At 39.8% G+C, this 13456-nt stretch overlaps 1 protein-coding gene across 5 annotated transcripts in view; it reads left to right on the plus strand.

Annotated features, from left to right (window-relative positions):
* The window catches only part of TRPM3 (transient receptor potential cation channel subfamily M member 3), a 412959-nt gene that overhangs the window by 374114 nt on the left and 25389 nt on the right, over positions 1-13456 (plus strand). For all 5 annotated transcript variants that reach the window (XM_043514673.1, XM_043514672.1, XM_043514674.1 and 2 more), the window contains 3 exons: positions 2979-3107; positions 5264-5515; positions 10397-10571. In XM_043514673.1, the coding sequence (XP_043370608.1) occupies positions 2979-3107; positions 5264-5515; positions 10397-10571 (556 nt within the window). The remainder of the gene's footprint in view (positions 1-2978; positions 3108-5263; positions 5516-10396; positions 10572-13456) is intronic.

The raw sequence follows: 13456 nt of genomic DNA on the forward strand, positions 1-13456 counted from the left end.
ACAAAGGGTAGGAATAAATGGTCAGTTTTCACATTGGAGAGCGGAATATAATAGGTCCCCCAAGAATCTCTACTGGGACGAGTGCTATTCAACATATTCATAAATGATCAGGAAAAAGCGGTAAACAGTGAGGTGACAAGGTTTGCAGATGATACAAAAATATTCAAGAAGGTTAAGTCCAAAGCAGACTAAAGAGTTACAGAACTTGGCATCTGGGCAACAAAATGAGAGATGAAATTCAAAGTTGATAAATGCAAAATGATTGACACTGGAAAATGATACACACACACACAATGATAGCGTCTAAATTAGCTGTTACCATTCTAGAAAGAGATTGTGGAGTCATTGTGGATAGTTCTCTGAAAACATCTGTTCAATGTGCAACAGCAGCCAAAAAAGCTAACAATGTTAGGAACCATTAGGAAAGAGATAGATAGCAAGACAGAAAATATCATAATTAAACTATATAAATCCATGGTATGCCCACACCTTGAATACTGCATGTAGTTCTGGTTGTCCCATCTCTGAAAGATGTATGAGACATAGAAAAAGTACAGAGAAGGGAAACAAAAATGAATAGGTGCATAGAGCAGCCTCCATGAGAAAAGATTAGAAAGACTGGGACTGGTCAGTATAGAAAAGAGATGATGAAGGGGGGATACAAGAGAGGAGTCTGTAAAATCATGAATGGTGTGGAGAAAGGGAATAGGGAAGTATTATTAACTCCCGTCACATAATGCTTGAGCCAGGGATCACCCAATGAAATTAATAGGCAGCAGGTTTAAAAATAACATAGGGAAGTACTTCTTCCCACAATACATAGTCAACTTGTGGAAAGTGTTGCCATGGGGAGTTGGGAAGGCCAAAAGTAGAACTGGGTTCAAAAAATAATTGGATAAGTTGTTGGAGGATAGGTCCACCAATGGCTGCTAGCCAAGATGGTCAGGGGCGCAACCCCATGCTCTGGATGTCCTTAATCCTCTGGCTGCCAGAAGCTGGGACTGATCTACCAGGGATCGATCAGTCGATAATTGCCCTGTTCTGTTCATTCCTTCTGAAGCATCTGGCACCAGCCACTGTTGGAAGACAGGATACTGGGTTAGATGGACTATTGGCTTCTCCTAATTGGCTGATCAGAGATGTTTCATTTATTTTATTTCTTTGTTTTTTATAAATGGCCTATGTCCCAAAGTACTAAAAGAAAACCCAACATCTTTTTCAGCCCCTACAGGTGATAGGGCAGATGGCAGAAATATGAAGGGAGAGACCAGAGCAGTTATGCTGTGAAGCTTGGAAAGAGGTGAGGGGAGGTGGGTGAGCAACAGCAGCAGTGGGGCCAGAGAAGTAAGGAGATAGATGGTCAAGGTGGTAGAAATAGTATGCATCATGACCAGGCTAGATGCAGTATTACTCTGAGTCAGGGCAGATAGTAGTGGTCACAGTTCAGGTAACTTCACCTGTATTCCCCACTGTGGTCCACCAAAAGCACCCACTCTAGGCTTCCGACTCCTCAGCTGTCACCTCTTTTGGGCACAGATGCACATCTCTCCCCTTCCTCAAGGGTTTTTCCAGGTTGCACAGTTCCTTGCCTATACTATGATATCCCCGGACTACCAAAGAAACCAGTGTTTGTGCTTTTCCTTTCTCCCCAGAAGCTATGCCCAGTGTGTTGCCCACAGTTATAAGTTACCACACAGCTCTTTATAAGCAAGCACATTTATTCCTAAGGTAAAAGCATTACAGAGAAGACATTAAAAAATTAAAATAACCTATGCACATGCTAAAAAAGCTTACCAGAGGTTGCACCAACTCCAATCTTAGTCTCTGGTAGGTGTCACTCCTCCAAAACACACAACTGGGTTTTCCCTTTGATTATAATCACTTCATAGAATCAGAGGGTTGGAAGGGACCTCAGGAGGTCATCTAGTCCAACCCCTGCTCAAAGCAGGACCAATCCCCAATTTTTGCTCCAGATCCCTAAATGGCCCCCTCAAGGATTGAACTCACAACCCTGGGTGTAGCAGGCCAATGCTCACACCACTGAGCTATCCTTCCTCCCTTAACTGTCTCGGATTCAGAACCAGAACACCAGCTGGATAGATCAGCCTGTTTCTTTAAACAGTTCAAGTCTTTGATCTCTAAATCCTGGAAACAGGTGACCAGCAGACAGTCACCCTCTCCTGGAGAATGTAGCTTCAAAAGGCTGGGTTTTTGCATAACTGGAGGTGAGGAATTTGCATTAGGCATTTTCCAGGAAATCTACTTCACATTTATTGCCCCAAAAAGTCCATTCTTGTCTGGCACAATTTCATTATATTCCTTTAAACTCCATACTTCACGTTACATCTTTCCCCTAGAGAGGTTACATACAACTCCGGCCCATAGTATTACATAACACACTAAGGTTTTCCAAGAATGTTGCAGGAAATTGCCATATCTATCACAGCATCACCCTGGAGACAGGGGATCTAGATCAAAAGGGTTGTGCATTAAGGCAGAGGAGGTCAGGGTGGGTCTGAGGTAGAGGAACTAGATCAAAATGATTGTATGTGTGGGCAAGAAATGTCAGGGGAATAAAAAAGTAATAGGTCGGAGGGAAATTAACTGGATTGGAAATGTTTACACGGGTGATTTAGGAAGTCTAGGTTTGATAGTGGCCTCATGGAGGATATAGAACCATGACTGATCCCATCTGGCATAGTGAAGATCCAAGTGGGTTGTGTTAACAATGATGGGAGTGGTTATACTTGTGAAGTAGCAGTAGCAAGGGAGAGGAGACCCCCATGTATTTATTTTAGAGCTTCCACTTGGTATTCAATTTGCATAGCTGCTGCTGCTGTTCTCTTCTCTGTTTACAGATAGAAGATCTTTGCAAACTGAAATTAGGGTTCTAAAGCCACTTCAGAGGATCTGACTATGCTGTACAAACATTAATTAGTGGTTACTGATGTCAAGAGAAATTCTTTGTTTCCTTACAGTTGGCATACATCGGGTACCTGATGCTGTTCAACTACATTGTGCTAGTGAAGATGGATCGTTGGCCTTCTACACAGGAATGGATAGTTATCTCCTATATTTTCACATTGGGAATAGAGAAGATGAGAGAGGTAACACTATCCTGGATGAGCCAGAAACAGAAAGGAAACACAAATACTTTTCACATTTTTTTCTCTGAGTATTTTGTTAGGTAGACTTACCATAAAGTTTCTTTTTTTCCAGAAAAGCAGAAGGGATGTTGAAATTTCTATTGCTACATTTATCCATTTTACTGCTTTTAAAAGCAACAGTCTGTTCCACACTCATACAACCCCTTGGAACTTTCAAGTTCAGATTTCTACACAAAGTCTAATGAAATTGTCAGAAGCTGAGTTTTCTTCAAACATAGCCCCACTTTCCAAGGGGTTTCTTAGGGCTCTTCACAATGTTCCTCATAGGCATGGCCACTGAAGTATAATTGTGGGGCTTGTTGTTTACTTTTAGGTGTGTGTGGAGGGGGTTAGAGAGAGGGTTCCAACCAGAGCCCCACATCTAAATACCCCCAAACTGTCTGAAAGCTTGGCTCTGCATTCAATATTTGCAACTGTCCTATGTCTCCATAATGTGCTGAACCAAGACTCTGGATCCAAACATCCTGAGCTCTGGGACCATTCAGACCCATAACCAAACACTGTGACCCATTTTGGGGGGGAGAGGGTTCTCCTTCTTTATGTAAATGTTTGTTCACTAATTACATCAACTGATAACAGGCATCTCCCAAAAGATTTGAAAGCACTTAGAGAAAAAAGATGAACATCATTCATGAGTGCATTTAAAATTCTATAGTTATATGAGAAGCAGAATTGTTTTTTCCTCTTCTGTCCCCTGTCCCCCTGCAGCTACAGCTATACCCTTTTCACTTGGCCGAATAAGGGTTTATTTCTGCAGTGAGAGCACAGGCCAAATTCAGCCCTGATGGGAGCAGGTGTATCTCCCATTGACTGCATTTGTGCCCCCAGACTGAATTTGATCTCGTCCTCAGATTCTGCCATCCATGTTTGCATTTTCTACCAACAAACCTCTTTAAGTGCCTTTGAGGACTAGTGAAAAATTCATCCTAAAACAATTACTTAAAAACACAATGCAGGTTCCAAAAATTTGGGCTGTAGTTTTAAATCAAATGAAGGCTGCTACTCTGAAACATGGTGGAATAGGACAGTGATTTTGTGGGCACGCACCCCCTCAATCAACCACAAGGGGTCTCTGAAGCACAGATAAAAAGCTGCAGAGAATTCAGTGGATGAAAACAAATGCTGTTAAATATTTTCTGTGAATATTTGTTCCATTTTCATAATCATTCACTTCAACTGTGTGTGCACTTTCCACAAACATTTTAGAATGTTTATGGAAAAAGAGTTCTAAGTGGAGGTTGGAGATTATTCACAGAAAACTAGACTACAATTTGTCTAAGAATTGTGCTCACCAGGTCAGGGAACAAAAATAGACCATATGATTGTGCTCAATCATACTCAAATTCCAAATGTAGAATACTCAAAACAAACTACTTGCAAACAAGCTAAAGGCAAGAAATTATTAATGGAAATTGTTTGTTGAATAGTTTCAAATGACAAACAAATTCAAGGAAATTGTAAACTCCTCACAGATGATTTTGCAAACAGAAAAGAAGCTAAATTCACAGAATAAGTTATTTTTAGGCATTATTTTCCCAACTGTGGAACTCAGTCTCCCAAAGCTATGTTCAAGTAGTAACATCAGTGTTTTGGATGAAATATACAACCACAGCCCTTATGGTCATTAAAGAACCCTGGCTCTTTTATGTGTAGGTTGGGAACACTTTTTTGTAGTTTTTTTAAATGAGAATTTTGTTATTAAACACCTTTCTACCTCTCTTCCTTTGCCCTTTAGTTCAAAATTGGATCATTCAGTTTGGGAAATGGAAAGTGAACAGTGAAATTTTTTTTTGTCACTTATAGGGGATTTTAGAAAGATATATTTCATTTGTAAAACAAAATCAATAACTCTTGATTATTTTTTTTAAAAATAGCACATTGTGACTATATCTCAGATGGAGTTTGATTGGCTAGACCACAGGGTATCTAAAGATGGGTCAGAAGCATGTGCGGTATTCATGAAGGATGTCATAGCAGGGACTTCATCAGATTTGCATTTGGCCTTTATAAAATATGAATGTTTGCCATGTGTTTTCTATATGGCCTAAAGTAAAGATAACATAGATCCCCTTCTATCCCTTTTTCATGCCCTTCAGATATTGATGTCAGAGCCTGGGAAGCTGTTACAGAAGGTAAAAGTGTGGCTCCAAGAGTACTGGAATGTTACAGACCTCATAGCCATTCTCCTCTTCTCTGTCGGAATGATACTTCGTCTACAGGATCAGCCATTCAGGAGTGATGGGCGAGTCATATACTGTGTTAACATAATTTACTGGTATATACGTTTGTTAGACATCTTTGGCGTGAACAAGTATTTGGGACCATATGTTATGATGATTGGGAAAATGGTAAGAGAAGTTTCCTCATTCTTTCCATACTTTCTTAGCATTTGTTTGATTTTATTTGTTTGGGTTGGTAGACTTAAATCACTACAAATCACTAGTATTTTCCTGTGATCCTAGCAATCAGTGCCTTTGTCTAATGTCAGCATCATGGCAAACCCACATCCTCCAGATTGGCCTCCTATATAAGAGATAAGCATCAAGCTCTTCTCCAGGCTTCTACAGATTTTTATACGGGAGTCTTATATTTTGCTTGGCAACCTCAGAAACCCCTTTTCAACAGCAAAGTTCTCTCACTAGTTTCTGTGCCTCGATTTACCCATGTATAAAGTGAGGGATAATAATTCTTATCTACCTTGAAGACATGCTTTTAGGTCTATTTAATTAACTAATATTTTTGGAAATGCTTTCAGATCCTTACAAGAAGGATGCTATAATAAGGGTGGTGTGTTCATATATTGTTAATATTTATTATAACAGTGGTCTTGCTATAGCTTGCCGCCCCATTGCCTCATTTCCTTTTGTCTCCCATCCCATGGGCATCCTGCTGACTAAAGGCCTCCTTAGTTCTTGCCCAACTGCACCTCTGCCATACTACCTCTCACTTTCTTCTACTAGGATCACTTCCTGTCTTCCCCATCTTAGTCCTCACATTTGTGTTGCCTTGATTTTCTTCTGTTCCTTCCCGGTGATGTCCCCAGTTGCTGCTGAAAAACTTTGTCAGGGTCATGTCACGTTTTATCTCTGGGGAAGCATCAAAAGGAACCCTCCCTCTGAGAGCTGAAAATCATTCATTTGACCACAGCAGCTAGGGTTGCCAACTTTCTGACCGAACAAAACCGAACACCCTTGCCCCACCCCTTCTGCAAGGCCCGACCCCACTCCCTCCCTCCCTCCATCACTCGCTCTCTCCCACCCTCACTCACTCGCTCATTTTCACCAGGCTGAGGAGGTGTTTGACCGGGTGTTTGGTCGAAAACTGGACACCTGGCAACCCGAGCATCTGTAATTGAGTCACATTGCATGTACATTAGGGCATTAATGTTAACAGGTTATATCTAATACAACACATAGTCATGTGTACTGAGTTAGAAATTGCATTAATGTTGGATTTTTTGCATCTAAAGCCAGATTCTCAAAAGATAGAAGGTCAAGTCCACATACTAAAAGGCACCTTCAGTAGGTGTCCAAGTAAAATAACTGCATGTAAATGCCCATGCGTACTGTATGTGACTAACTAGCCTCTTAAGTGCACATATATCTGATTTACATGCTCATGTTTTGTATAGACCTCTGGCTTCCATTTTTCAACATTAGGCCCATCATGTGTTTCAAATGTTTAGACTATATGTTTAAAAATCAATATTAAAATATCACTTACGCATAGCAGAGATGGGTCAATTGAATATTAAATTTACCAAATAACACAAATATTAATATTGCCTGATTAATATGAGGGCAATAATCAGTAAACCTAATAGCATCCACATTATGGTTCAGAAGTAGTCTTTTGCCTATTGAATCTGCCATGGAGAACACTTTATACTTTCAGCAGCAGACCCAGTCTGTAAACTACAGTATAACGTCCATCTCCCCTTGTACCAGTGGGGACGGGGATAATACCTGCCATCTCCTCTGTGCAGCTAAGAGTTAGACTCATTCCTGGGCCTTAGATTAGGGGAAGCATATAGAACCCTATACTTCAAGGCAATGAGTGCCAGAGACCCCTAGACTTAGGATACACCAGTGCAAAATACTGGCACTCTTCCTCCCAGAGTCACCAAAATAACCAATTCACCCTCTCTTTAGTGTTAGCTTGTTAGGGTCCGAACTGATAGCAAAGAATCAAAGGGAAAGGCCCATTTTAAGGAAAAAAGAGAGACCACAACAGAAACTTTTGAAAAGTAGTTTTTCCTGCAGAAAGGCCTTAGAGAGTCTATGGAATCCTTCAAGGAATGGAGAGACCTCCGAGAACTGCAAAGTCCAAATAGAAAACGCTCAAGATATCAACAACTGCTGCTGCAGATTACTGAAAGGAGAAAACAGGCTTCCAGACAGAGAGGAGAGAGAGGAAAAGATCAGACAGAAACCATTACAATAGCTCCTGCCCACCTCAGTCTAGTTTGTCCCAGACTGTAATCCCTCCTTGTGATGATCTATACTGGCATTGCAGCTCAAACTGCCTGTCTCATATGAAACTACAAAAGAATGTCAAAACAGTCATGTATTCCTCTGTTTGTCACTGGTACCATACACAACCACATTTTTTTACCCATCTGCTCAACAAAGGCAGCTTGGAGACTAATTTGCTACTGGACAAATTGTCAGACCCCTACTAGCTGAGGCAGTGGCAGTTAGCATTATGATGAATTGACATTAAGGTCACTGAATCCAATTCAGCAGTGACATGATCATACTTTATCCCTGTTTTCATGCACTCAGCATTTTTGACATACCCATTTTGCCCATACAATGAATGCCCAATTGCTGTGAGTTGCACAAATTTGCCACTCACACCCATTTTCTGGCCACCTTATACCCAGTGTGTAACTGACAGCCCCATTTATATCACGCATATATTTATGTGCAGTTGCTTGCTCCAGGCTGTATTTGATTCACTGACTGCATTTTTGTTTAAATCACATTTCATTTTCGTTCTCTAGGTTCTATTTAATCTCCTCTTTCATTTCATGTGCTTGGGAAGTACAGCAAAGCATGTGAAGGATCTACTTGATTAAACATGTTTCTACCAAGCAAGCCTTATCACAGCGACTGTATTTTCCAAAAGACCTATACGTCATATAATCTGTACCATCATCCTATTTATATTTATGTGGAATTTTAAATCATAAGCAAGATTTTAGACTCTTCAGACAAGGGGCAAGTCTTTGACCTTACTCCCTCAAGTATTTCATTAATTTCAATGTGTCAGAGTAAGGCACCAATCGCCACTGGGGCCTTTAGGTGCTGCCATAGGATAAATGGTGATGTGTTGCCACTAGATTAATTAAAAACAGTGCATAAAATTGTGCAGGCTGAAATTAAATCAGGAATGGAAGGGGTCACTAGAGGTATAAAACAAAGAGGATGGTGCCTTTGAAATGTCTGGATTTGCCGTTACCTTCTTATTTCAGTGACTGAATGTACACATTAAAATCTAGCTCTTTGATTTTTATATTATGATATAATTATGTACTTTTCATTTGCAGGTAGGATGAAATGTTTCTGACATGGTGTCACGAGATTAAGAGGCGTATCAGACACTTTTCCATACACACACTAACATCCAAACTGTATTTCATTTGTCAGCAAGTTAGAAATTTTATATATTTATAAATCTATTAAATAAATATATTGATACTGGAACAATTCACATTTTGTCAGCTAGATGATTAAACAGTTACTATGAGTGAACAATCAAGTTAAACTAGCAATTGTAATTTGGTACATCAGACAAACATACCCTAATCCAATCCCCAGTAAAATCAAAAGAAAGACTCCTATCAACTTCTTTGAGTTTTAGATCACACAGATTGAGAGGGCTGAGCCTACAGATGAGATATCATCTTGCTTGTGGATGAGACAAAAACAAATGAACTCTTATTTCTAGCAACAAGAGCCCCAAACATCATGATTGCTGGTAAACAACATATCAGAAGGTTAAAAGATTCTCTTATGGTAACATCAAAGATAATTGTCAACATTATTTGGTTACTTCCCTGACATTTTGGTACATCTGCCTGAAATCAGTGCTTGAGTTGGAGGGGACAAGGGATGGTATGCTCCAGCTTGGTCTCCATGTGTTTTCTCTCTGCAGCAGTTTCCCCATATTTTTCATATCACAATATGTTGTTACTTAATTCATTATATTTATTTATTTTCTCAGTTTACATAGCACCTATGATAGATATTCTAGGCATTCGCAAGGGTTACTCTTCCTTTAATATCCTTTCTTGGGGTTCTCATCCCTACGGCCAGTGCAACATCTGTCCCCAACCTCATGCCTAAGATCCTATCCAGTACCTCCTGGGCCTGATGTGTGGGTTTTGGGGCACTGAGGATATCCCTTTTTCCTAAGCACTTCCCTGAATGCGCAGACATTATAATCATGTAGTAATGAGCAATTTGCATATGCTAATGAGACACTGCAGAGGGGAGATGTATAGGGCTGAGCCCCTATGATATTTGCATGTTATCTTTTGAAAATTCACCCTCCCCTGAGTCCTGTGACCTCGGCTGGTCACCTCCAAACATGCTGGTCTCTAGTCCTTCCAGTGTCACAGACTTCCTATCTCACTGGTCACCACTGTGCCAGTCCATTATGTTGCAATAATGAGCTGTTCTGCCACTCACTACTCCTGTGTGATCAAGAGAAGTTGAATCCTTATGGTAGCTGCAGCCTCACTTCCTTTCCCCTGGGACAATGCCTGCTGCTAGCTAAATAGATGACTGTGCCCATGGTTGCCCCTCATTTTTGTAGACTCCACCTGTAGCATAAGAGTGGTGCTTCATCTTGCAAGTGTGGCCTAAACTGGGCTGAGCAGACATGAACTTGTAGTAGTTGCAGGCAGCCCATGTAGCCAAACGGGCTGGGCTGAGCAGTGAACTTGTAGTAGTTGCAGGCAGCCCATGTAGCCAAACAGTAGCTTGTAATTTCAAACCTGCAAACACACTCATAACAAGCTTTGAAAATCCCACTGAACATGAACTCGGCCAAACCAAGCACGCAATTTCCCCACTCACCACCTTTGAAAACTCCAGCCCATATGTGCAAAATTGCATCCTTAAACTTTACAGTTTTTTCATTATATCAAGGTTGAAACATACCCAAATAATTTTCTCTAATTTGTTTCCTTTATCTCTGTTTCTCCCTCCTGCGCCCTTTAGATGATAGACATGATGTATTTTGTCATCATTATGTTGGTGGTTCTGATGAGCTTTGGCGTTGCAAGGCAGGCAATTCTTTTCCCCAATGAAGAGCCTTCGTGGAAGCTGGCAAAGAACATTTTTTACATGCCCTATTGGATGATCTATGGGGAAGTGTTTGCAGACCAGATAGACCGTAAGCGTGTTTATGATTCTCATACTCCAAAGTCAGGTATCCAGTTTTGATCAGATGTCGTCTTACAAGATCATTTGTATGCTCTCAATAAATGGCTTGAGATAGGGGACTCATTCATTGAAGAAGATATTCACAGACAAGCTATTACTAGTAGCTGCTAGTATCGGGGTACCAATTTCTGTATTGCTAAATTTTATCTTTTATTATATATATATATATAACTTTTATAAGTGATTGATTCTTTTTAAATGCTTAAGGGTGTTGGGGTGAAGAAAATCTAGGTATCCATGAAGAGTTCATTGGTATATGTGGGACACAGCACTCCACTCCTTTTCCATCCATTGGTTGGATTTTGGAATGAATGCACCAGTTTTGCTCAACTTGGTATTGAGAATCCAGTCTGAAAATACTCAGAGAGGTCTTCAGCTGGTAAAAATCAGCATAGCTGTACTGAACTGAATGGAGTTGCACTGACTTACACTAGCTGAGGATTTGATCCATTGAGTTTTGCTTTCAGTGGGACCTGTTCACCGCTATCACCCTTGTGTTAAATCATGTGATGTGACCATTTGTGGATGGTGGATATATTACCAAAATTTTGTTTCATTATTTATTGAGAGGTGAGTGTGTTCTCAGTTCAGTGCAAATAGAATGGAAGCCACCATTTCTGATACATTCTCCTAAGATTTATTTGGCTGGCAATCTGGAAAATGCCAGTTTTCTATTTAAATTAAACCTCCTGCATCCGATGAAGTGAGCTGTAGCTCACGAAAGCTTATGCTCTAATAAATTTGTTAGTCTCTAAGGTGCCACAAGTACTCCTTTTCTTTTTGCGAATACAGACTAACACGGCTGCTACTCTGAAACCTGTCATTATGCAAGGAAATGAATACAGTATCTCTACTAATAGTAGAGAGAGCCTATCGAATCTATATAAAAATATATCAATTTAAATACTAGGTACAGCGTTAAGGAAGGAGTGTGCTTCCAAGATATATCTTGTGGTCATTCAACATTTAAGAATTTAGAATGGTGTTTTGACTTTCCCTAGATAGTTTAGATCTGGAAAGAATAAACTTATCTGCATCACCATTCATCCCCTTTAATGCCCTTTAGATATAGACTGTGTGCTCCATGAATGGTGACTCAGAGAGCCCTATTTGCATTCCTCTCCATCATGTCCATGGAATTCTGTGCCAAATGCAAATAATCTCCTTTTATGGTTGCCCCTCCATTATGTTCTCAAAGGCAACATGGCATTCAAGCAAATAAATAGCCTGAAACCCAGAGAAGTTCTCCCTGTATTTACCTTTCCACTTGGTTCCATCTTTTTTTTCCTCCAGAAATCCATTTTAGTTCCAAGGGTATAATAATTGGGGGCTGATATTATCCCTTTAAAATGTGGCTCACCTTTACAAATTAAATTCTGTCTGTCCCACTACAAGTGGCCTTTTATTGATGTTGTACTAAGAAACTAGAAGAGTGCAACAAGTGTGGCAATCTGGCTGGATAAAAGTTTTTTTTTTTAATGAAGTGCTGATTGTAGTTTAGAACCCTGCAATCAGAGAGAGAGTGGAGTATGGCTGTTGGGTATCTGTAACAGGTTGGCAGACTCTTTGTCCTTGCATAGGGATCCAGGGCTAATCTAGTGAATCGTCCTGATGTCCAGTGCTTAAACCTTGCATAAAAATGCAGGGTAATTATTGCTGAGTCATGAAGGCAGGTGCATTATCTTTATACCAACCAGGTATAAAAGGAGTTGTTTTGTCTCTCTGTCTGAGGAAATTAGGGGTTTTAACAGATGAGGTCCTTCATAGAAACTCTAAGAGCAGCCCCTATTTCTTTCTCTGAGAGAGAGAGAGAGAGAGAGAGAGAGAGAGACTGAGACTGTGACTGTGCAGGGTATTAGAGCCTGCCACTCTCTTTCAGTGTTTTTGAGTACATCACAAAATATATGTTATCCCATGGAATAGAGTGAAGAATGCACTGATTAACTGACACACAATTGTGGTGGTTTTTTTTTTTGATACTCTTCTTTTTTCACTGTTTGGAAATTTACTGCTATATATTCTCCACACTGTTCTAAGCTAAATCAGCCACTGTATTCTATTTAGAGTGACTGTACTTTCTCAAATGTGATTTGAAGCTTGTCTAAAAGCTGTTGTGCCACCTCTAAAATGTAATCAGATTTCACAACCTGTGGTTTTACTTTCCTCTTCATATTACATTGAAAGGATTGCTCAGATTATTATTATATTTTTTTAATATTTGTATTTTGGCCATGAATTCTGGATTCTGCCAGAGTGCTGATCTCTGACATGTTACACAATGGAGCTGCATTCTAGAGATTACTGTGTCTATTTGAGAAATGTACAAAAAGTGTATGTTACTCTAAAAAAAATTTTTCTTTTATCTCTTTCTGTGGATTTGTAAAGCATGTTGTAAGGCTGGCCAGATCCACCTCATCAACTGGCAGCCTGTCCATCCAGTAGATCTGCTCTTATTTTTAATTTTATCTCAAAATACTACACTCTTAAAACACTAAGTAGTCATATTTTTCCAATTTACTGCATGGACTGTATGTGTTATATATATATATCTCTCTCTCTCAATAAATGCCTGCATTCATTTCATGTGAAAAAAAATTCTCTTAGTTGAAATGTTTATAAATGCTCAACAATGCATTGTGGACATTGAATCTCACTAGCAACTCAAAAGTGGGGACAGTTATATCCTCACTTCTGGGAGTTAATATATAACCCAGTAGTAATCATTATTACAAATGCAGTATATAAATACTACACTCATATAGATTATTGGCTAGCAATCAATCATAAATAGGGGCCCTACTAAATTTTCGGTCCATTTTGGTCAATTTCATGGTC

This window comes from Dermochelys coriacea, chromosome 5, assembly GCF_009764565.3.
Source record: "Dermochelys coriacea isolate rDerCor1 chromosome 5, rDerCor1.pri.v4, whole genome shotgun sequence".
Classification (NCBI taxonomy): Eukaryota; Metazoa; Chordata; order Testudines; family Dermochelyidae; genus Dermochelys; species Dermochelys coriacea.